Source organism: Somniosus microcephalus, unplaced genomic scaffold (assembly GCF_052327205.1).
Source record: "Somniosus microcephalus isolate GS21.2 unplaced genomic scaffold, FLI_Smic_1.0 unresolved_chr5, whole genome shotgun sequence".
NCBI lineage: Eukaryota > Metazoa > Chordata > Chondrichthyes > Squaliformes > Somniosidae > Somniosus > Somniosus microcephalus.
Genome location: NW_028225183.1, coordinates 9,049,746 through 9,075,955, shown reverse-complemented (window position 1 = coordinate 9,075,955; position 26,210 = coordinate 9,049,746). Strand labels below are relative to the sequence as shown.

At 45.1% G+C, this 26,210-nt stretch overlaps 1 protein-coding gene across 1 annotated transcript; it reads left to right on the top strand.

Moving 5' to 3' along the window:
- The first annotated feature begins 5,383 nt into the window (after window positions 1-5,383).
- On the top strand, window positions 5,384-26,210 carry LOC147087482 (Fc receptor-like protein 5). Its single transcript, XM_085977760.1, has 7 exons — window positions 5,384-5,435; window positions 8,149-8,442; window positions 9,770-10,063; window positions 18,571-18,817; window positions 20,680-20,726; window positions 22,428-22,724; window positions 25,497-26,210. Exons 1-7 carry the CDS (start codon window positions 5,384-5,386, stop codon window positions 25,712-25,714), a joined length of 1,449 nt encoding a protein of 482 aa, XP_085833886.1. The 3' UTR covers window positions 25,715-26,210.

Below are 26,210 nucleotides of genomic sequence, written 5' to 3'. Positions count from 1 at the left end.
AGACTCCTTACCTTAAAATAAATGCCATCCAGCCTTGCCCTACTCCCTTGTGCCGTTACATATTTGCTCTGCCTTCCAAGCTGACTTGTTCTTTCCTCTATATTTGGCTGTACCTCACCCCCTTTTATAGCTCCACTCTGTATCCTATTGCCCTGCCAAGTTAGTTTAAACCCCCCCCCCCCAAACAGTGCTTGCAAACGTCCCCTCAAGGATATGTGTCCCTTTCTGGTTCAGGTGCAACCAGTCCGAATTGTACAAGTCCCACGTTCCCCAAGTCCCACCTTCCCCAGAAGCAGACCCAGTGATCCAGGAAACTAAAGCCCTCCCTCCTGCACCAACTCTTTAGCCACGCATTCATCTCCTATTATCCTCCTATTCCTATACTCACTAGCACGTGGCACCGTGAGATTACAACCTTTGAGGTCCTGCTCTTTAATCTGCTACCTAGCTCCCTAAATACTTGCTGCAGGACCTCATCACTCTTCCTACCGATGTCGTTGATCCCAATGTGCACCACAACCTCTGACTGTTCACTCTCCCCCTTTAGAATGCCCTGCAGCCGTTCAGTGACATCCATGACCCTGGCACCAGGGAGGCAACAAACCATCCTGGAGTCACGTCTACGGCCACAGAAACGCCTATCTGTCCCCCTTACGATAGAATTCCATTTCACTATTGCTCTCCCACACTTTTTCCTCCCTTCCTGAGCAGCAGAAGCAGCCCTGGTGCCAGGAAGTTGGCTGCTGCTGCCTTCCCCTGGTAAGTCATCCCCCTCAACAGTATCCAAAGCGGTATACCTGTTTGAGAGCAGGATGTCCACAGGGGTCCCCTGCACTACCTGCCTGCTTCTACTGCTCCGCCTGATGGTCACCCATTTACCTTCTGCCTGTGCAGCCCTTACCTGCGGTGTGACCAATGTACTAAACGTGTTATCCACGACCTTCTCAGCATCACGAATGCTCCAAAACTCATCCATCTGCAGCTCCAGTGCCTCAATGTGGTCTGCTAGTAGCTGCAGCTGGATGCAATTCCACCACACCTGATCGCCAGGGACACCGGCAGCGTTCCTGAATTCCCACATAGTGCACGTGGAGCATAACACAGGGCTGGGCTGTCCTGACATGACTTACCCTTTAATTAATTTAAATTAATTCAATACCACCAATTAAGGATATACGCTAGGGCGCTTGTATGGCTGAAGTCCCCGCTACACCACAGAGAATCTAGAAAATATAAACCGCAGAATTGAAGTTACCTGACAGCTAAATGATATATTTAAGGGCTCTGGTTTACAAACAAACTATAAACCACAGAGTTTAATTTTAAAAAGAGAGAACTACTTGCCACCCATTCACTTACCTGCTTTCTGGTGACGTCACACTGTAAGAAAGCCCACTAAAGTGAGGTTTTATGCTCACCCGCCTCGGCTCACTGGTCCCTCCGCTCCCGATTCCAAGCACTGAAAGAAAGCCCGCGAAAGTGAGGTTTTGTACTCACCCCGGACCTCGGCTCACTGGTCCCTCCGCTCCCGACTCCAAGCACTGAAACAAAGCCAGCGAAAGTGAGTTTTTATACTCACCTGAGGTCTCGGCTCACTGGTCCCTCCGCTCCCGACTCCAAGCACTGAAAGAAAGCCCGCGAAAGTGAGGTTTTATACTCACCCGGGGCCTCGGCTCACTGGTCCCTCTGCTCACGACTCCAAGCACTGAAAGATTGCCCGCGAAATTGACGTTTTATACTCACCCGGGCCTCAGCTCTTTGGCCCTCCACTGTTTTTAGCTTTTCTCAATTTAGAAATTAATCTGATCAATCCTTTTAAAGCCCAAAATGAACGAGGGCACACTTGCCTGTATTGAAATCCATTTTTCAGTTTTGTCAATTCATTAATGCTATTATGATAGCTTTGTAATTTTATGCTGCCACCTACAGTACATACAATGCCGCCTTTTCTTGTTCTAAGTAGAACAATCCTAGAGTCTCCAAACCCTCCCCATAACTAACGTCCCTCATCTATGGTATCAGCTCTTTAACCCTCATTTGTACCCACTCCAGGGCCTGGAAATCCTTCTTAAAGTGTGGTGCACAGAATTGTATACAATACTCAAGAGGAGACCTAACCAGAGATTGATAAATGTTTTGCTTTTTTGTATTCAATGCTCCTATTGACGAAGCCAATATCCCAATGCTTTCTTAACCGCCTCAGCCACTTGCCCTGCAACACTCAACGATTTATGTCTAAGCACTTCCAGATCACTCTGCTCTTGCACCCCCTCTAAATAGATCTTTTTCTATTTTACGGCCTATGCACGTTGTTGCTCACAAATTGCATCGCTTCACATTGATCCACATTAAAAAGCATCTGCTATGTATCTGTCAATTTCACAAGTCTGTCTATGTGCTCCGGAGTACCACTGCTATCCTCCTCACTATATAAGAAGTTGCCAAGTATTGTGTCATCCGCAAACTTCGAAAATTTACTCTTTATAACCAAGTCCATATCTTGAATATCGAACAACAGAAACAACGATAATTATACCAACCCGTAGGAGGCCCTAATGCATACGTTGATGCAGTCTGAAAAAAATCCATTCACATTACTCTCCGCCTCCTATCGTGGAGTCAATTCCATTTCTAAGTTACCACCGACCTTTTAATTTCCTAGGCATCTAGTGACCTCATAAGTTTATCATGTGGTAATTTATCATATCTTTCTCGTGAAAGTCGCTACACACATCTACTTCAGAATTTTTAACAATACTCTCTGTTACTTCATCAAATAACTCAATCTGGTTAGTCAGACACGGTTTGTCTTTAACAAATCCGTGCTGGCTGTCCCATATTAACCCATGTTTCTTCAGTTGAGATTTATTTGTTCCTTGATAATGGTCTCCAGTAGTTTTCCCACTACTAATGTAAAACTGATTGCTCTGTAGTTACCAATTTTATCCCTCTCCCCTAGCGGTGTAATATTTGCAATGCTCCAGTTCACTGCACCTCTCCCATCTCCAAGGAGCAATGAAAGAATGTGTTCACTGCTTCTGCAATCTCGAAACTTGCACCCATCAGCAACCTAGGATGTGCCCCTTTTGTGTTGTGGACCAAAACACGTTAAATCGACAAAGATTAGAAATAATGCACCACAAACTAAATAGTTCGTACTTCAAAATATTGCATCAATGGTTTTGCTGCTTTATATCAGTGCGAAGGGAATATTATGGTAAAATCCTGTCATTACCTATTGTTCAGAAAAACTTAAAAAGCAGACAGACCCAAAATATCTGAGATGATGTTCAGGGGAAATTAGCTGGTGTGTTAGAAATCTTAGAAATATGCATTGTAACATATCACATTAATTTCAGCCAATAGGCGTTGGCCCAACATTTTCAACAGACAATGGGAGAAGAGGAGAATTTTGATACCGAGCGAATTGTTATGATGTGGACTGCATTGCCTGAAAGGGCGGTGGAAGCAGATTCAATTGTAATTTTGAAAGGAATTGGATACATATTTGAAAAAGAAAGATTTGCAGGTTTATAAGGAAAGATCAGGGTTGTGGGGATTGGAATCATTTGGATAGCTCTGTGCAGAAGCTGGCACAGGCAAGATGGGTGGAATGGACTCCTTCTGTGCTGTGAGAGCCTATGATATTATGAACATATACTTACAGATTTAATATTGCACCGGGATTCACTGAGCACCGCTCAGTAGTGGGTTGATTAATGGGAATTACACTAAAAGTGTGTCACAGAAACTGTCCATTCTACCCCAGCGTCTGATATTTTCACACTCCACATTTTAATCACCTCTTCCCGCCCTGCCCCCACATCTCCCTCGGGTCTGCGTCTAGCCTCCACTTAGAGGCAGCAATCACTCCACTGGGCAGCGAGTTTACATTCTCAACGCTCGCTGTGTGAAGAAATTCCTCGCAAACTCTCAGCTAAACCGACAACCTGCTGACAGTAGATCCTGAACCAACTGATGAGATGCTTCTCGCACTGGGTAGGTTGGTAGCTCGGTGAGCCAATCATCGTCACAGAGTGATGAGTGAGGGGCCATAGTTATATATTCTATCTCTCTCTTTCTCTCTCTCAGACCTCCTTTACACTTACTTTTAATTTTGGTCGCCCCTCCCATTTCTCTACACTTTCTCTCTCTCATTGCCCATTACGTCTCAGTTTTATACACATTGTTTGAACCATTTGAGAGGAAACCCGACACCGCAGAAGACGGACCTGCGTGGGACCGGCACAGGGATCTGAGATAGTTATTTATCTAATAACTAGAGGCATGGCAGGGCAGCTCGCTCCCGTGGGCTGCACAGCCTGTGACATGTGGGATGTCCTGTACACATCGTGTATCCTGGACAACCACATGAGTTGGAGGTGTCACCAGCTGCAGAATCTCGATCTTGAGCAGTGGCTGGAGTCAGTGTGGTGCATTCGCGAGGCTGAGATTTGCATGGATAGCACATTTTGGGAGGTGCTCACCCCACAGCTTAAGAGTGTGCAGGCAGAGAGGAAATGGGTGATGGCTGGTCAGAAGAGCAGGAACAGGCAGAGAGTGCAGGAGTCCCCAGTGTGCTTCTCGCTCTCCAACCAGTAGTCCGTTCTGAGCACTGGTGAGGACGGTGGTTCCACCATGGAGAGCAGCCAGAGACAAGTCCACGGCACCAAGGTTTGTGCAGCTGCACAGTTGGGGAGGAAGAAGAGTTGAAGAGCAATAGTGGTGGGGGATTCGATAGCTAGGGGAGCAGATAGACGTTTCTGCGGCAGCAGCTTTGGCTCCAGGATGGCATGTTGACTCACTGGTTCCAGGATCAAGGATGACACTGAGGGCGGCAGCACAATCTGTGGGGGGCAGGTGAACAGCCAGAGGTCCATCTCCATTTTGGTACCAATGACATTGGCAGGAAGTATAATGATGTCCTGCAGGCAGAGTTTAGAGAGCTAGGAGAGAGATTGGAAAGCAGCATCTCAAAGGTGGCATTCCCCAGATTACTCCTCGTGCCCCGTGCTAGTGAGTGCAGGAATAAGAGGATGGAACAGATGAATGCATGGCTGGAGAGATAGTGCAGGGGGAAGAGCTTTAGCTTCCGAAAGCATTGGGAACTTTTCTGGGGAATGTGGAACCTGCACAAGCTGAGTGGGTTAAACATCAACAGTGCCGGGAACAATATTTCCCCGGGGATGTTTGCTAGTTCTTATTGGGGATGCTTTAAACTAGCTTGGCTGGGGAATGGGCAGCAGCATATATGAGCAGAAAAGAGGAAGAAGGTGCTTAAAAGTGTAAGTGTTTTGGATAGTACGAGAGACGATAGTACTAGAGGAGGTATTCGAACCACATTAGATAGGAGCAGAATAAGAAAGGCTATTAAAATTCAAAAATGGGTTTAGAATGCATGTGCTTAAATACACAAACTTTGCTGAATAATGTTGGTAAGCTATAAGCAACATTAGCCTTGTGGAAATATGATGTTGTGGTAAGAACGGAAAAGTGGCTTAAAACGGTGAGGACTCTGCAATTAGTATTCAAGGGTACAAGGTGTTTAGAAAAGATAGGGAAGGAAAAAATGCTGCGGGTGGTAGAGCTATTTAAGGAAGACATTGTAGTTTTGGAAAGTGAGGGAACAAGGACAGAATCCATTTGGTTAGAGGTGAGGAGCAGAAATGGTATTAACAAGCTTTTGCGGATATTGTATAGGCCTCTAAATAGTGAGAACAAGGTAGAGAGCAAATCTACAGGGAAATCGCAAAGTTGTGCAAGAGCTATAGTGTGGTGGTATTGGGGGAATTTAATTACCCAAATATCTTTTGGGATAATGCTACAAGAAGCACTGCAGCAACTGGCCAAGGCTTCTTCAGCAGCACCTTCCAGACCACCGACCTCTTCCTCCTAGCACGACAGGGGCAGCAGGCGCATGGGTACATCACACCTCCAAATTCCCCTCCAAGTCACACACTATACTGAATTAGAAATATATAGCCGATTCTTCACCGTCGCTGGGTCAAAATCCTGGAACTCCCACCCTAAAGGCACTGTGGGAACACCTTCACCACACGGACTGCAGCGGTTATAGAAGGTGGCTCACCACCACTTTCTCAAGGGCAATAAATGCTGGCTTTGCCACCGACAACCGGATCCCATAAGTGAACAAGAAAACAGCATTACTGAGATATCGTGAGTGTAATTTTTTCGGGCGGTAGAGCAGAACAGGAGAAAGAAATAGAATCGGATGCCCTTTTATCCGATTGTCCTTTCCATTTGTTTATATCCGATCCCACTGGGGGTGATTTTAACCCTACTCCTTCAGCAGAAACCTGCCCGCTGGGCAGTTAAATTGCCTTGGCTCTTTCCAGCTCACAGCACATGGTGAGACTTGATGGGCAATTGTGACCTAATCAACCAAACAGGAAAGAGCTGGTTTGAAGCCGGCCTCCCGTTTTACACTCCGCCCGATTACACCCTCCATTGAATTTTGTGCAGCATAAATTCGGATCGGATGATCGTTTCACAACCTTTTGGAATTTACTTTCGTTTGACTTCGAGGAGAGTAAAATAGTACGTGGAGAAAAGCAAACAGCGGACCCCCTCCCGCCTGGCGGGATATTGGTTTATCATTAATGTGTTTCCTTGTTCTCCTCACAAACCATCAATATCTCTTAGCCGTCTGGATAAAGTTTTTGTGATAGGGGAGATGGTCAGAGTTACCTGTGAAGCAGGGTCTTCATATTCAGGGAGCAGTTTCTTCTTGTACAAAGGAGGCCAAAATATTCCAATCAAAATGATCACAGCCAAAACATGGGAATCCGCGGTCACCATTGACATCACGAACAGTGTGGGGACCGGATCAGAAGATTACTCCTGTGACCTAATCCACCAGCTCTTTCCTGTTTGGTGGATTAGGTCACAATTACCCATTAAGTCTCACCATGAGCTATGAGCTGGAAAGAGCCAAGACAATGTAACTGCCCAGCGGCCAGGTTTCTGCTGAATGAGTAGGGTTAAAATCTCCACAGGTGGGTTCAGATATAAACAACTGATAAGGAAAATCAGAAAAAAGGGCGTCCGAATCTCTTTCTTTCACGTGTTCTGCTCTACCGCCCGGGAAAATTAAACCCGCAATGTCTAAGTAATGCTGTTTTTTTGTTCACTTATGTGATCTGGGTGTCGGTGGCAAAGCCAGCATTTATGCCAGTGTCAGCGCGGCAGATAACCGCAGGGGGAAGTGATGCAGTGGAGGTAACGGTAGTGGGTAAGATTTATTTTCTTTCACTCTAAGAAAATCGGATAGCATTGCTTGTCCCTCAGCTAATGACAATATACGAGAATGAACTGTGTCTCCTGCAGTATAACAAAACGGGCGATAGCGATTACGCTGACCGTTTTGTGCCCCACCTGATTTTGTTATCCATTTAATTATGTGTGGAAAATTGAATCGTGACCACCTGTTTCAAGGATTCACCGAAGAATATATTTAACTGCCACATGTTCGAACTATCAAAGTGTATCACCACAATGACAGCACGGCGCCAGGGATTTAACTCCACTGACTGCAGTGTCACATCAACAAGCTCCCCAGACTGACTGGCCTTGAAACATTGCAGGACTTTCTGTCAGACAACAGATTCTGCGTGCCGAAATGTTAAAATGATCCTGCTATGCGTGATATTTTAATCTAATTACATTGTGTGTTTGCATATCTCACTCTGCATAGCATTTAGGCAACACTTCACAAACTCGAGACCTGGGCGATATTACGAGAACCTGGGATTTGAAAGCAACCAGTTCCTTGTTCCCCTCGTATCCCAGAATAAAATCTCCGGCCTAAAACCGGACATTGGACAGAGAACTCGAGCTGATTTAGGTTCTTTGGCTCCGCCATTTGATTTCCTACATAACAAAAGCGACTACACTTCTAAAGCAATAATTTGGTGGTAAAGTGCTTTCGGACGTCCCGAGGTCATGAAAGGCACTATAGAAATGAAAGTCATTCCTTGTTTCTTTGTAATCAAATCCCGAACTCCCCTCTTGTGGAATGTGAAACTGTGCTTCAACAACACACAATCATCATTGAGTTTCCAAACTTGCACTGCACTTGAAAATCCGCGGGACCATTTCACATTGTACTTTCCATTTATTTTACCACAGATTCACTAACAACACCAGTGATATCGCTTGATCAACCGACTGGGGTGTATGTAGCAGGAGAGACCGTCACCATTACCTGCACCATGACAGGAGATTATCGCAGTAAACTGTTCTTCTTTTACAAAGTTAATCAACCGCTGTATACAGCTCAAACCATCATAAAGGCCAACTTTGGAACACTCACGGTGACCAATGAAGACCAAGGAGGGCGGTACCAGTGCCAATATGCAACCTTCGTCAATGGAAGGTGGTTAGAATCTCATCGCAGCGAGCCTGTGACGGTGAATATAGCAGGTGAGTGACAGGGAGCAGAGATTTTTTCATGTATTTTTCTTCACTCTTGGTATTTTTATAAAATCATGCTTTAATCACTGCAACAAAATGAATGGTTTAATATTAGTGGAGAGGAAGATAACTGAATGGGTTTTGATCTTATTGCTCAAATCTAGATAGGATGCCTGTAACACTGAGCCCTGCATTTACCCGCTGTGAATCTATTACCGGCAAAGCTCGTTACTGGAGATAAGGGGGTGAAAACTGTCACGGGCGATAGCGATTGGGCCGCCCGTTTTATGCCCCGCATGAGTTTGTTTTCAATGTGTGTAAATTAAATCGTGACCACCTGCTTCAAGGAGCCACTAAAGAAAAAATGCTTCCCTTGATTGGCACCTCATACACCACATTAACATTCACTTCCTCCACCACCGGTGTACCGTGGCTGCAGTGTGTACCATCTACAAGATGCATTGCAGCAACTCGCCAAATCCTCTTCAGCAGCAGCCTCAAAACACGCAACCTCTTCCATGTGTAAGGGCAGCAGGCGAATGGGAAGACCACCAGCACCATGTTCCCCTCCAAGTCACATACCACCCTGACTTGGACATATATCGCTGTTCCTTCATCGTTAAATCTTAGAACTCACTGCATTGCTGTGCACTTTGACTGCACCGGCCTCACTTTGGTTCAATTAGAAGGCCACCCACCACCTGCTGAAGGGGAAACTAGTGATGGACAGCAGCTGCTGGCCATGCCAGCGACTACCACAACAGTAATGATAACAATAATTGTGGTCCCACCAAAACAGCTCGATTATGTGAAATGTGTGACAGTTACAGCCTCGCTGGGATTGGGCTCTAACTGCCTTCACTTGTTGGAGGTTTCATACTTGCACTGGTGCCGGTGCCTTTCACTCTTTCTGATCGCATCTTCACCTGGGCTAAATTATCTGCACTGGGTTTATCAAAGCAACCATTGCCTTGTTCCCGTCGTGTCCCAGAGTAAAATCTCCGACCTAAACCAGACTTTGGGCAGCGAACTCGAGCTACTTTAGGTTTTTGGCTCTGCCATCTGATTTCGTACATTACAACAGCGACTACACGTCAAAAGTTGGAAGTTGGTGGTACAGCGCATTGGGACGGCCCGTGGTCATGAAAGGCGCTGTAGAAATACAAGTCTTTCTTTGTTTCTTTGTAATGAAATCCAAACTCCCCTTTTGTGGAATCTCTGTATCCGATGTGAAACTGCGTTTCAACACAGCGTAATCATCATTGAGTTCCCAAACATGCATTGTTTAAATCCGCAGATCCATTTCTCATTGTAATTTCTATTAATTTTAACATAGATCCGCTAACAACACCAGTGATAGCTCTTGACCAACCGAGTGGGGTGTATGTAGTAGGAGAAATGGTCACCATTACCTGCAGTACAACCAGAGATTATCGCGATAAATCCTTCTATTTTAACAAAGATAATCAACGGCTGTACTCCGAGCAAATCGTCACAAAGGACAACATTGGATCATTTCCGCTCACCAGGAAAGACCAAGGGGGGCGGTACCAGTGCCGATATAGAACCTCCGTCAATGGAAGGCGTTTAGAATCTCATTGCAGCGAGCCTGTGACGGTCATTGTAGCAGGTGAGCGACAGGAAGCAGAGGATTTTCATATTTTTTCAAGCTTTTGGTAAGTTACAAAATCATGTTTTAATCATTGTATCAACATTAATGGTTTAATATTAAGAGAGAGGAAGATAACCGGATGAGTTTTGACATTATTGCTCAACTCTAGACAAGATTCCTGCAAAGCAGGGCCCTGCATTTACCCGCTGTGCATCTGTTACCAGCGAAGGGCATTATTGGAGATAAGGCAGTGAAATTGGTCACGGGCGGTTGCGCAAAACGGGCGATAGCATTTCGACCGTCCATTGTATGCCCCGCCTGATAAAGTTCTCCATTTATTTATTTGAGTAAAGTCGAATATTGACGACTTGTTTCAAGGATTCGCCTGAGAAAAAATAATCCCCTATATGTTTGAACTATCAAAGTTTAGTGCCACAGGTACAGAACGGCGCCAGGGATTTAACTCCACTGAGTGTAGCATCACCTCAAGAAGCTCCCCAGACTGACTGGCCTTGACACATTACAGGTTTCTCTGTCAGAGAAAAGAATCTGCGTGCCAAGACTTTCAAAATGATCCTGTTATGCGTGGTATTTTAATCTAATTTCCTTGTGCGGGTCCATATTCCTATGTGCATTACTTTTCGGCAGCACTTCGCAAACTCGTGAACTTCAGCACCCAGAAGGACAAGGGCAGCAGGTGCATGGGAACAACATCAACTCCAAGTTCCACTCTTACATGTACATTGGCTTTGTGCTGAAACGAGTCCGCCTGAAGATATTTCTTGCATTTATGCTTCCAGGCAGTCCATATCTTGCAAATTTTGTACATATACTAGCCTTGTCTGCCCTACTACAGTGCATTGACATTTGGCGACCGCTACCTGATCTTACAGAATAAATCTTCATTTAGAATGACACGGATTAATCAGTGCCAGTCAGCATGGGTTTGTTAAGGGAAGGACCTATCTGACTAACTTGATTACATTTTTGAGGGGGTAACAAGGAGGGTCCATGAGGCTAATGCGTTTCATGTAGTCAATATGGATTTTAGCAATGCTTTTGATAAGGTCCCGCATGGCAATCTGGTCAAGAAAGTGAAATCCCATGGGATCCAAGGCAAAGTAGCAAGTTGGATCCAAAATTGATCAGAGGCAGGAAACAAAGGATAATGGCCCAAGGGTGTTTTGGGGATTGCAAGGCTGTTTCCACTGGGGTTCTACAGGGCTCAGTACTGGTTCCTTTGCTTTTTGTGGTATATATCAATGATTTGGCCTTGAATGTAGGAAGTATGTTTAAGAAGTTTGCAGCTGATACAAAAATTGGCCGTGTGGATGATACTGAAGTAGGAAGCTGTGGACTGCAGGAAGATATCAATGGACTGGTCAGGTGGGCAGAAGAGTGGCAAATGGAAATCAATCTGCAGAAGTGTGACATAGTGCATTTGTGAAGGGCTAACAAAGCAAGGGAATTCACTATAAACGTTAAGACACAGAAGTGCAGAAGATCAGAGGGACCATGGAGTGCATGTCCACAGATCGCTGAAGGCAGCAGGACAGGCAGATACGGTGGTTAAGAAGGCAAATGGCATACTTTCCTTTATTAGCCAAGGCATAGAATATAAGAGGAGGGAGGTTATGCTTGACCTGTATAAAACACTAGTTAGGCCGCAGCTAGAATATTGCATGCAGTTCTGTTCACCACATTGCGTGAAGGATGTAATTGCACTAGAGGTGGTGCAGAGGAGAGTTACGAGGATGTTGCCTTAGCTGGGGAAAGAGTGAATAGGCTGGGGTGGTTTTCTTTGCAACAGAGGAGGCTGAAGGGAGGCCCAATTGAGGTGTATAAAATTGTATGGGGCCTAGATAGAATGGATAGGAAAAATATATTATCCCTTAGAAGAAGGGTCGATAACCAGCGGACATTAAGTTAAAGTAATTGATCGGAGTTTTAGAGAGGATTTGAGGAGAATGTATTTCACCCAGAGGGTGTTGGGGATCTGGAACTCACTGCCTGAAAAGATGGTCGAGGCAGAGACCCTCATCACTTTTAAAAAGTACTTGGATATGCACTTGAAGTGCCATATCCTGCAAGGCAACGGGCCAAGTGATGGAAAGTGAGATTAGGGTGGATAGTTCTTTGTTGGCCGGCACGGGAAAGGTGGGCCTCTCTGTGCTATAAATTTCTATGATTCTATGATCAACTCCAAGTTAGAGTCATAGAGTCATAGAGTTATACAGCACAGAAAGAGGCCCTTTGGCCCATCGGGTCCGCACCGGCCATCAAGCCCTGCCCAATGTAATCCCATTTTCCAGCATATGGTCCTAGCCTTGTATGCTATGGCATTTCAAGTGCTCATCCAAATGCTTCTTGAATGTAGTGAGGGTCCCTACCTCTACCACCCTTTCAGGCAGTGATTTCCAGATTGCAACCACCCTCTGGGTGAAATAGTTCTTCCTCAAATCCCCTCTAAACATCCTGCCCCTTTCCTTGAATCTATGCCCCCTTGTTATTGACCCCTCTACTAAGGGAAAAAGTTCCTTTCTATCTATCCTATCTATGCCCCTCATAATTTTGTACACCTCAATCAGGTCCCCCCTAAGCCTTCTCTGCTCCAAGGAAAACCACCCCAGCCTGTCCAGTCTTTCCTCATAGCTGAAGCACTCCAGCCCAGGTAACATCCTGGTGAATCTCCTCTGCACCCTCTCCAATGCAACCACATCCTTCCTATAGTGTGGCGACCAGAACTGCGGACAGTATTCCAGCTGTGGCCTAACCAGCGTTTTGTACAGCTCCATCATAACCTCCCAGCTCTTATATTCTATGCCTCGGCTAATGAAGGCAAGTACCCGATATGCCTTTTCAACCAACTTATCCACATGTTGTGCTGCCTTCAGGAATCTACGTACATGCACACCAAGGTCCCTCTGATCCTTTGTCTTTCCTAGGATCGTACCATTCATTGTTTATTCCCTTGCCTTGATAGTCCCTCCAAAATGCATCACCTCACTGTTCCGCCCATCTAACCAACCCGTCTATATCGTCCTGCAGACTGAGGCTACCCCCCTTGCTATTTACCACCCCACCAATTTTCGTTTCATCTGCGAACTTACTGATCATACCTTTTACATTCACATCCAAATCATTAATGTAGACCACAAACAACAAGGGACCCAGCACCGATCTCTGTGGTACCCCACTGGACACAGGCTTCCAGTCACAAAAACAACCTTCGACCATCACACTCTGCCTTCTGCCACTAAGCCAGTTTTGGATCCAATTTGCCAAGGCACCCTGGACCCCATGGCCTCTTACCTTCGTGACCAGTCTCCTATGCGGCAAATTATCGAAAGCCTTACTGAAATCCATGTATACGACATCCACTGCACTACCCTCATCCACACACCTAGTCACCCCTTCGAAAAATTCAATCAAATTGGTCCGACATGATCTTCCCCTGACAAAGCCATGGTTATGATCGCTGATTAATCCTTGCCTCTCCAAGTGGAGACTAATTCTGTCCCTCAGAACTTTGTCCAATAATTTCCTTCCACTGATGTTAGGCTCACTGGCCTCTAATTCCCTGGTTTATCCCTACTGCCTTTCTTGAATAATGGTACTATGTTAGCTGTTCTCCAGTCCTCTGGCACATCCACTGTGGCCAGAGAAGTTCTGAAAATTTCTGTCAGAGCCACTGCATTCTCCTCCTTTGCCTCACACACCAGCCTGGGATACATCTCGTCCGGGCCTGGGGATATATCTACTTTTAAGCCTACCAAAACCGCTAGTACCTCCTCCCTCTCGATGCTAATATGTTGAAGTATATCATAGTACCACTGCCCGATTTCTACATCTACATCGTCCTCCTCCATATTGAACACAGATGCAAAAAATTCATTTGAAACCCCACCTACATCTTCTGGCTCCACACACAGATTACCACTTTGGTCCCTAATGGGCCCTACTCTTTCCCTAGTTATCCTCTTGCCCTTAATATACTTATAAAACACCTTAGGATTTTCCTTTATTTTGCTCGCCAGTGTTATTTCATGGCACCTCCTCGCTCTCCTAATTTCTTTTTAAATATCCCCGTGCACTTTTTATACTCCTCTAGGGCTTCCTCTGTCTTTAGTCCTTTGTATCTTCCAAAAGACCCCGGCCTAGAAATTCAGTCGCGTTTACGCCCACTTATTAGCTATAAAGTGGTTTGCGCCTGAAGTTTTTTATCGGCCGAAATTCAGATGGACCCTAACATCGGCGTTAGCCGATAGCGCCGCGCCGGCACCGATGACATCATCGGTGTGCGCAGCGCCCCGGTTGCAATGCTATTCCGGCCCGATGGTCAAATTCAGTTGCGGCCGCCTCGCCCGTGGCAGCCGCAAACAGCGTTTGTGAAACGGGGTCTTGCAGCTCCGAAAGGCCGGCGCATAAAGGTGGAGTGGCGGCCGGCCACTTTTCCGGCGGCCGCCTGCCCGCACCTCCCTCCCCGGACTCCTGCACCACCCCCCCGCGGCATTGATGTCTGAATCCCACGAGCCCGGCACTTCTCTGTGGTGCCGGGCTCATTTGCCGGGGGAATCCACCGGTGATCTGACGGCTGCAGGCAGCTCCTCCTTAAGAGCAGGAGGAGGCCTGCAGTACCCCAGCCTGCCTCACCGCATCGGGTGCCGCAGCGGGAGCTGGACGCCTGAAAGTGACATTCATCACACCTAGCGAGGCGGCCAAACCCTGCAATAGCGCCCGCCGCCATCTTGGCCCGTTGCAACTGAATTTTAGGCGGGCGCTACGGGAATCCTGGCGGGTGCAAAATTTCGGGCGCAAAAGACCTGGCGGGGCCATACCTTATTTCTAGGCCCCCCTTATTTTCCTAATCCATTCTCGTATTTCCCTTGACATTCAATGTTCCGGGGGCTTGTTTGTCACACCCTTGACCTTTACGGGAACATGTTGCCATTGTACTCTCTCAATTTCCTTTCTGAAAGATTCCCATTGCTCCGATGTGGATTTTCCTACAAGTAGCTGATCCTGCCTTATCTTATTAAAATCGGCCTTCCCCAATTTAGAACATTTATTTCCGGTCCATCTCTGTCCTTTTCCATGACTAACTTTTATCTCACCGAATTATCGTCACTGTCACCAAAGTGCTCACCCACTAACACTTCTACCACTTCCCCGGGCACATTCCCTAGAATTAGGTCCAGTACCGCCCCCTCTCTTGTAGGACTTTCTACATGCTGGCTCAAAAAGCTCTCCTGGATGCACTTTATGAATTCTGCACCCTCTAAATCTTTCACACTCTGACTATCCCAGTTAACATTGGGGAAGTTGAAATCCCCCACTATTATTACCCTACTATTTGCACATTTCTCTGAGATTTGCCTACATATCTGTTCCTCTATCTCCCCCTGACTGTTTGGGTCCTATAGTACTCTCCCAGCAAAGTGCTTGCCCCCTTTTTGTTTTTAAGTGCTGCCCATATGGCCTCATTAGAGGAACCTGTTAATATATCATCCCTCCTTACAGCAGTAATTGACACCATAATAAATATTGTGACACCCCCTCCTCTTTTATTACCCCTCTCTCTCGCCTGAGGATTCTATACCCCGGAATATTGAGCTGCCAGTCTTGCCCCTCCCGCAACGATGTCTCTGTGACAGCAACAATATCATACTCCCATGTGTTCATCAACAACTTCAGTTCATCCACCATATTCGCAATACTCCTTGCATTAAAATAAATGCCATCCAGTCTTGCATTACTCCCTTGTGCCGTTACATATTTGCTCTATCCTCCTATTCCTATAATCAGTAGCACGTGGCACCGGGAGTAATCCAGAGATTACAACCTTTAAGGTCCTGCTCTTTAATCTGCTACCTAGCTCCCTAAATTCTTGCTGCAGGACCTCATCCCTCTTCCTACCCATGTCGTTGGTCCCAATGTGAACCACGACCACTGACTGTTCACCCTCCCCCTTCAGAATGCCCTGCAGCCTTTCAGTGACACCCTTGACCCTGGAACCAGGGATGCAACAAACCATCCTGGAGTCATGTCTATGGCCACAGAAACGCCTATCTGTTCCCCTTACGATAGAATCCCCTACCACTATTGCGCTCCCACACTTTTTCCTCCCTTCCTGTGCAGCAGATGCACCCCCAGTGCCAGGAAGTTGGCTGCTGCTGCCTTCCCCTGGTAAGTCATCCCCCTTAACAGTATCCAAATCGATATACCTGTTTGAGAGGGGAATGGCCACAGAGGTCTCCTGCACTACCTGCCTGCTTCTACTGCTCCGCCTGATGGTCACCCATTTCCCTTCTGCCTGTGCAGCACTTACCTGCGGTGTGACCAACTCACCAAACGTGTTATCCACGATCCTCTCAGCATCGTGAATGCTCCAAAACTCATCCATCCGCAGCTCCAGCGCCTCAATGCGGTCTGCTAGAAGCTGCAGCTGGATACATTTCCGGCACACATGGTTGTCAGGGACACCGGCAGTGTCCCTGTATTCCCACATAGCGCAGGTGGAGCATAACACAGGGCTGGGCTGTCCTGGCATGACTAACCCTTTAATTAATTTAAATTAATTCATTACAACCAATTAAATATATACTCTAGGGCGCTTGTATGGCAGAAGTCCATCCTACACCACAGAGACCCTAGAAAATATAAGCCGCAGAATTGAAGTTACCTTACAGCTAACTGATATATTTAAGGGCCCTTGTTTATAAACAGTCCCCGCTACACCACAGAGACTTTAGAGACAAAACCCACAGAATTACGGTTTATAAAGAGAGAAATACTCACCAACCAATCACTTACCTGCTTTCTGGTGACGTCATACATCGCTTTCTTTTTACTTCTCTCCTTACCTCTGAGTTCCGAGATTGGAGACTGGTACACCTGACCTGCTCTCTGGAGGCTTTTATACTCACCGCTCTCCACTCAGCCCACGATCCCGCCGACTTGCGCTCTGCACTGATGTCTTACCTGGTCTCTGGAGCCTTTTATAATCACCGCTCACCGCTCAGCCCACGATCCCGCCGACTCGCACTCTGCACTGAGGCCTTACCTGGTCTCTCGAGCCTTTTATAATCACCGCTCACCGCTCAGCCCGTGATCCCGCCGACTCGCACTCTGCACTGAGACCTTACCTGGTCTCTGGAGCCTTTTATAATCACCGCTCACCGCTCAGCCCGCGATCCCGCCGACTCTCGCTCTGCACTGAAGTCTTACCTGGCTCTGCAGCCTTTTTAACTCACCGCTCACCGCTCAGCCCGCGATTCCCGCCGACTTTCGCTCTGCACTGAGGCCTTACCTGGTCTCTGGAGCCTTTTATACTCACCGCCCACCGCTCAGCCTGCGATTCCCGCCGACTCTCGCTCCACACTGAGGCCTTACCTGGTCTCTAGAGCCTTTTATACTCACCCCTCACTGCCCAGCCCGCGATTCCCGCCGACTGTCGCTCCACATAAACACCATGGCTACTAGAACAGGTCGGAGGCTATGAATTCTACAACGAAAAAATCACCGGCTGACTCTGCATTGTCTTCCCACCATCTACATGCACAAGTCAGGAGGTTGATGGAATACTTTCCACATGCAGGGATGAGAGCAGCTGCAACTAAGTAAGGTTGGCACCATCCTGGACAAAGCAGCCCTATTCATTGGCATCCGTCTACAACCTTAAAAATGTACTCACTCCACCAGCGGTGCTCAGTGGCTGCAGTGTGCACCACTTACAAGATGCACTGCAGCAACTCACCAAGGATTGTTCAGCAGCACCTCCCACACCCGCGAGCTCTCCCACCGAGAAGGGAAAGGGCTGCAGGCGCATGGGAGCACCATCACCTGCAAGTTGCCCTCCAAGTTACATACAATCCTGAAGGGGAAAGTGAGGATGGACAGTAGTTGCCGGCCATGCCAGTGACTACCACAACAGTAATGATAACAATATTTGCAGGCCCACCAAAACAGCTCGATTATGTGAAATGTGTGACCATCACAGCCTCGCTGAGGTTGGTTTCTAACAGCCTTCCCTTGGCGGAGGTTTCATACTTGCACAGGTACCGGCCGCAGTGCAGGTATAATGGAGAATTTCACTCTTTCTGATCGCATCTTCACCTGGAATAACTAGCAGCACTGGGCATTTCAAAGCAACCATTTCATTGTTCCGCTTGTATCCCAGATTAAAATCTCCGGCTTAAAACTGGACTTTGGACAGAGAACTCGAGCTGATTTAGGTACCTTGGCTCTGCCATTTAATTTCCTACATCACAACAGCGACTTTTCTTCAAAAGTGAAAATTGGCGGTAAAGTGCTTTGGGATGCTCCGAGGTCAAAAAGGAGCTAGAGAAATGCAAGTTTTTCCTTCTTTGTAATCAAATCCCGATCTCCCCTTTTGTGGAATCTCTGTATCCAAAGTGAAACTACACTTCAACACTGCACAATCATCATTGAGTTCCCAACCTTGCACTGTACATGAAAATCCGCAGAACCATTTCTCATTGTACTTTCCATTTATTTTAACACAGATTCGCTAACAACACCAGAGATAGCTCTTGATCAACCGACTGGGGTGTATATAGTAGGAGAGACGGTCACCATTACCTGCACCGTGACGAGAGATAATCAGGATAAAACCTTCTACTTTAACAAAGATAATCACAGTCTGTACTCCAATCAAATCATCACAAAGGACAACATTAGTACATTCCCGGTTATCAGTAAAGGACAAGGAGGGCGGTACCAGTGCCAATATGGAACCTCCATCAATGGAAGGTGGTTGGAATCTCTTCGCAGTGAGTCTGTGATGGTCACTGTAGCAGGTAGGTGACAGTGATCAGATGATTCTTCATATATTTTTTTCATAGCTCTCGGTATTTTGAATAAAATCATGCTCTAATCACTGTAACAAAATGAATGTTTTAATGTTAGGAGAGAGGGAGGAAATCGAATGCGCTTTCTCAACTCTAGATAATATTCATGTAATATTGGACCCTGAATTCACCCGCTTTGAATCCATTAATGGCAAAGGGCGCTACTGGAGATAAGGGGCAGAAAAGCGACACGGACGGTACTGCAGATTGGGCAAAATCAAATCGGCGTCCCGTTTCACACTTGCCTTAATTCTGATTCCATTGAAGGCAATGGAAACTAAAATCTGGCGATGTGTAAAGCGGGTTGGCGTCTGTTTTAGGCTACTGTACAAGACGAATGTATTCTCAACTGCATCTGAATTTTGTGAAATCAACACTGATAAAACATGAGCTCGCAGCCTGCGGCGACACTTGGAGGGTAACTTTAACCACATCCTCCAGGAGGGAAAGAAGTGGATAGGGAGCTGCCTCCCGTTTTACTCTCCGCCAATGATACCCTCCATTGTCTTGAATGGAGTGTAATGTGGTGCCAGATTACAATTGCCAGTGTAACTCAGTTCTGAGGGAATGCTGTGTTATGGAGCTGAGAGAGCTGAAACTTTGCAAAGTGAATTCCTGACCTTCTGACAGGGGGACTGAAGGCTGTGTCTTGTCATCAGACAATCTATGACCCTGATTTCCAGCTTTACTCCCTAAATCTCTGCATCTACCACAGGGAAATGTTTAAAGTCAAATGGCATCATTCTTACATAATTTTAACTCCACTGTGTGTATATTCACCTCAAAAGGCACCACCAGACTGGTTGGCCTTGTCAGATTAAAGATTCTCAGTCAGATAACCGAAACTGCGGAACGAGATTTTCAATATCATCCTGATATGTGAAATATTTTCATTATCTACATTTCCATATCTGTCATTGGATTGCATTTCGACTACACCTCACAAACCCGTGACCTCCACCATCATAAAAGATTTTGACAGTAGTTGCATGGGAACAGCATCAACTCCCAGTTCCACTCAAAGCCACACACCTTCCTGACTTGGAAATATATTTCGTGTTCCTTCATCATCGCTCGGTCAAATCCCTGGAAGTCTGTAGCGAACAGCATTGTGGGAGCAAAAGTGGGTTCAAAAAGACGGCCGACCGCCATCCTCTTAATGGCTACTGGGGTTGGGCACTAAATTCCGGCCTTGCCAGCGACGCCCACATCCTAGAGCCCAAGTTATGGCTGGACTAAATTAGCAGAAATGTTAATTTCAAACCAACGCCATCCCCTTCTCCAGATATCACGGAAGGAAATTTCAGTGATAAGCCAAGGTTTTGGGACTAGACCCCCAGCTGGTTTATTTTCTGTCCAATTCTGTTTGAAACCATCAATTCCACTTTTGTAGAATCTCAGTCGCCGATGCAAACATTCCCCATTAATATGTTACAATCGTTACTGAGTTACCACTCTTTCATGGCACAAGATAATGCAGAAATCCATTTCTGTTGTTCTTTCTATTTATTTTACCACAGAACCGTTAACACCGCCAGTGATATCACTTGATCAACCGGCTGGGGTGTACTCAGAGGGAGAGATGGTCACCATTACCTGCACGGTAGACAGAGAGAATCATGGTCAAATCTACTTTTACAAAGAAAACCAACGGCTGAACACTTCTCAAATCGTCACAAAGGACAATATTGGAACATTCTTGGTTAACGGGACAAACCAAGCAGGGCGGTACCGATGCCTATATAGAATCTCTGTCAATAGCAGGTGGTTATGGTCCCAGATCAGTGACGCAGTGACGGTCACTATAGCAGGTCAGTGAAGAGGAATAACGATTGTTAATACTTCTAATCAACGGTATTGGTATTTTACTAAAAATTCGAAGCAGTTTAAATGATAATTGTTTATATATTTCACATAGAGGCTCCCTGCGCTCCGTTATTAATAGTGTCTTTGAAAAATGGGGTAAACATTCGGCATTTACTGTTGTGGAAATGGAGCATTGTTGCATTACATATTATGACATAGAATTTACCACACAGGAACAGACCATTTGGCCCAGCTGGTGTAAGCTGGTACTTAAGCTCCACACGAGCCTGCTACCACACTAATTCATCTCATCCTATCTATATATTATTCCAGTCCCTTCACCCTCATGTGTGTATCGAGTGACTCCTAGATGTATCCAAATTATTCACCTCAACCACTCCAAGTGGAAGTGATATCCATACTCTCGCCACCATCTGGGATTTACTAGTGACTATCTGATATTCAAGGCCCCCAGATTGGGACTCCCACACAAGTGGAAACATTTTCACTAAGTCTAGCCTATCAAATCCTTTCATAATCTTAAAGATCTCCATCAGCCTTCTGTTTTCCAGTGAAAAGTTCCACAGTCTGTTCAGCATTTACTGATAGTTTTAAACTCTGATTTTTTGGTCATCCTTGAAAATCATTTTTTGCACTTTCTCCTTTGCCTCTCTAACATTTTAATAATATGGAGACCAGAACTGTGCAGAATACTCCACATGCCTAACCATTTTCTGCAGGCTGTGGGGTATTATTGCACTATCTATGTTCCAGATTTCCAATTTCACCCCAACATGTCTGACCTGTCTGAGCGATTTGGTTAACACCACAAACCACGGAGAGCGGTAGCAATGCCAATATAGATCCTCCGTCAATAGCAAGTGGTTAGAATTGACGGTCACAATAGCTGCTGAGTGAAAGGGAGCAGAGATTTTGAATATGTATATTCAACTCTCTTAGTATATACAGAAACCATCCATTTTTAAACATACCATTGCTTAATATTCACAGAGAGGGTGTCTGCGCTCAGCTCAGGTTTTTACCATTGAACCTGAACACACAGGCTGATGCTTTACTGTCAGCGACACCATTAATCACAGAATCACAGGGCACAGAAGGAGGCCATTCGGTCCATCGTGCCTGTGTCTGCTCTGAAAGAGCTGTCCAATCAGTCCCTTTGCCTTAGCTTTGGAATCCTTACCAATATGTGATGCCCCGAATTAGACACAATACTCCGGCTGGGATTTAACCATTGAGGTAGAAAGGTTTATCACAACGTCCTTACTTTTGTATTCTGTTCCTCTATTGATAGAGCATTTCAACAGACTTCTCAATCATTATCGCTACCTTCAAAGATTGTTTACATAGACAATAGGTTTCTCGCTTCCTCCATCCCAATTAATATTATACCTTGTAGGTTATATTGTCTCTCCTCATGCTTCCTACCAAAAATCTTCACTTCATATTTCTCTGTGTTAAATTTAGTCTGCAATGATTCTCCCCATTTCAAAACCCCGACTATGCCCAGCTCATGTGTTTTTTTTATCATTCTCACATCTATCTATCTTTACGAGTTTGTGTGACCTGCAAACATTGAAATTATACACTGTATACACAAGTCCAGACCATTAATATTTTGGATCCAGAAAGTAAGTCTGTATTACATTGTGAATCGATTGTTAATACTTGTTCCTTTTGAAATACAGGTCTACCCAAACCAAATATATCAGTGGACTCCAGTGTTGCTGTGAATGGTGGAAATGTTATCTTTATCTGTACAATCTCCTGGGACATTCCTGGCTTTACATTTTACTTATACAGGCACGGAAAAAATAATTACTCAGGTGTCCAGCCTGCGGCTATAGGGAGCAATTCTGTCACTTTCACTATCAATAATATAGATCATGCCGAAGGAGGAAATTTCAGCTGCCTGTATGAGGGGAGTGTGGAGGGGAGACAGCTAACATCGGCTCTGAGTGACCCGGTACTTATAACTGTAAGAGGTCAGTGAGATTCACATATTCACTCTGTTTATTTCTTTTCCATTTAGGCTGAATCAGTTGTTTTATTTCTTGATTGCAGAAAAAATAAATGAATTTATCATTGAATGAAAGACTAATGTATGATTAAAATAGTTAGGAATGCAATGGATCAATGAAGCAATTAGTGAATCAATCTGTCATACTTGACTATGTTGCCATTAACTTTAGAAGTATCCAATGATATGATGAGTTGCAGGATTTAAAGAATTTTTCTCATCCTGTCATTGCGATTTTCCCAGTAACACACCAGGCTGATGCTTGTCCTATAGATTTGAAGCTTCTTCCTAATGTGCTTGAGAGGGGCACATATTTAATTGCCGTTAAATGTATTTGGAAGTGAACCACCCTTGCCCAGAACCACTGTGCAAAAATCAGACATACGAGACTTTAAGGAAATTGTTTCTGCATTTAATTTGGTAGTTGTTGTTACAATTTCTCTTGGAATATTTCGCTGAAAAACAGCATAACAGTTATCCAGTTAACACAGGAAACATTGATGGAGATGTTGCAGCTATTTTACAAGTTTAATATTACCGCCAGGTAAACGCTCAATTTGAGATGATCCTCACTCTCGCTATTTACACAAAATTATCCCAAACTCAGAACCCTCTAACGAAAATGCAATTAATTTAGCAGGTACCACTAGATTCCTCCTATGCATGTTTCAATCATATCCACAAACTACCCCATAGTATCCACAATGTAATGGTAAATAATGCACGGCTCTGCCTTCCCTTGTAATGATCAGTTTATTTGCATTACAGACAGAGAGGGACGGGCAAACTCACACATAACTCACTCTCACACACACATTCCCACTCAAACACACTCACACACAACATACACACACCCTCACTCATACACACACACTTACACACACACTCAAACCAACACGCAACCATACACTCACACACACACTCACACACACACACACACACACACACAAAATACACACACATTCACTCACACACATTCAGATTCACACAAACCCACACACATTCTAAAACAGACACTCAGAAACACTCAGATACTCACACACACTCAGGCAAACTCTCACTCACATACTCACACACACAAGCACACACAATACAATCATAAACAGACATCATGCATACACACAAATATACACGCACACACATACACACACACACAAACATACACAAAAACACTCACACACACACACACTCATACACACATACACACACTCACACACAATAACACTCACTCACAAACACACACTCACAAAAAGACAAACACGCAAAAATATATACACACACACACACACAAACTCACTCACACACACATAAACTCACATACAAACACTGAGACATAAACGCACACAACATTCCGCTCTTTCCATATTGTATTCCGCCTGAGATTCCTGTTCATTAGATGTAGGAATCAACTTAAATAAACTAGCATTTTTGGGAATATAACTTTCCTCATCCCATGATTACTCTTCTGCCTAATGCATGCCAGTGATGTTGTTCTGCTGGAAATATCCTCCAACCTGGTTCAAAAGTCTTTCACCCTGGACATGGTCATAAAGTTGATTTTAACAATTGATTAAATCAACCAAGTAATGAAGTAATCAATCTTAATCGGCAGCAGCTATTGCCGGTACAAATAGGCAGAATCCAGTAATTTAGATACCTACAGGGACTTCAACAACAACAACTTGTATTGATATGGTGCCTTTAACTAGTAACACGTACCAAGGCGCTTCAGAAGAACATTTAGCCACATAAGGAGAACGTCGGCAGATGGCCAACAGCCTGGTCAAATAGGTAGGTTTGAATCAGCGTCTGAAATTGAGGAAAGAGTGGTAGAGAGTCAGAGAGGATTACTGAGGGAATTCCAAAGCTTAGGGCACAGGCTGCTGAAGGCACGGCCCCCAATGGTGCAGCGAATAAAATCAAAGATGCAAATGATGTCAGAATTGGAGGCGGGCCCAGATATCGGATGGATGGAGGGAAGAAGGAGCAGGTTACAGAGATAGGGTGATGCGAGGTCCATGGAGGGATTTGAAGACGAGAATGAGAATTGTAGGTCTGGAGGAGTTTACATGGATAAGGAGGGGGCGAGGGCCTTGGAGCGATTTAAACTGGAGAGTGAGAATATTACGGCTGGAGGGGGTTACAGAGGTGGGAAGGGGGCAATGTCCATGCAGAGATTTCAAGATGAGAATGTGAATTTTAGGGCTGGAGGAGGTTACAGAGAGAGAGAGAGAGGGGCGAGGTCCATGGAGGGATTTCAAGACGAGACTGAGAATTGTAGGGCTGGAGGAGGAAACAGAGATATGGAGGGCGAGAGGTCCATGGAGTGATTTGAAGAGTACGATGAGAATTGTAGGGCTGGTGGAGGTTGCAGAGATAGGAAGGGGGTAAGAGCCATTGATGATTTGAAACCAGGAATGTGCGTTTGCAAATTAGGGCTTTGTCGGAACGGGAGCAAATGGGAATCAGTGAGCACAGGGGTGAGTTAGGATATGAGTAGCGGAGTTTTGGATGAGCTCAAGTTGAGGTAGGGTGAATAACACAGAGAAGCGTAGGGCGATTACATTCATCCCAGTGTGATTCTGTCCCTGATCATTAATGCTGAATGACAATATCATGATTGTTCCGTACTTGCCAATCAAAGGTTAGAAAGGATTACAGAGTGACCCTGTAGTTGTGTTTGCAGTGGAAACGGGAGAATTTCCCATTATCATTCTCTCTTTCTATAATCTTCTAGGATCTTCCTTAACATCTTATTCAATCCCAATTCGTTTGTGCCTCGCCGCATTTATCCTGTGTTGGACTCTGATTATACTGAGAATAGAGTGCAAACCGATAAATGCAAAGAAACATCGTGACGGTACGTGTAAAGGATTGCTGATTCCCCGCAATATTTCGTTCCAGAATAAAGTCAGAAAGGAAGAGATTTTGCTTTTCACACCGTGCTGTAAATAAGTATTAACTTTAACATTATTAAATGTCCACACTACTACTAAAGTTTGTTGCAATGTGGAAACTGAAGGGCCTTATAATATTCCTCTTCGACAAAAATGTGCAGTTTATTTACTCACTCTTTGACAGTGCAAGAAAAGTGGTGATAAAGACAACAAGGTGGTGACGGTTGGCGGGAACTTAACAAAAAGTGGTGGAGTTGTAAATAACTAGCAAAATAAATGCTTTCAGATTGGTCATTTGCATTTTCCTTTAAATTGTCTACACCGATTATATCTATATCAAAATATCCTTCAGTTTATTGATATTTACCAGTTTTAATAGCAAGCTATGAGAGAACTTTGAGAGCTTACACTTCAGCCCCATTGCCACCAATCAGAATGTTCTATGCTTCCTGTTACATCTATTTGCAAAATTATGCTAAACTCATTTCAACCCTGTTAAATGTTTGGAACACCAGTTATTCACAATGCACTGTTTAAAAGGTAATAACATCTTC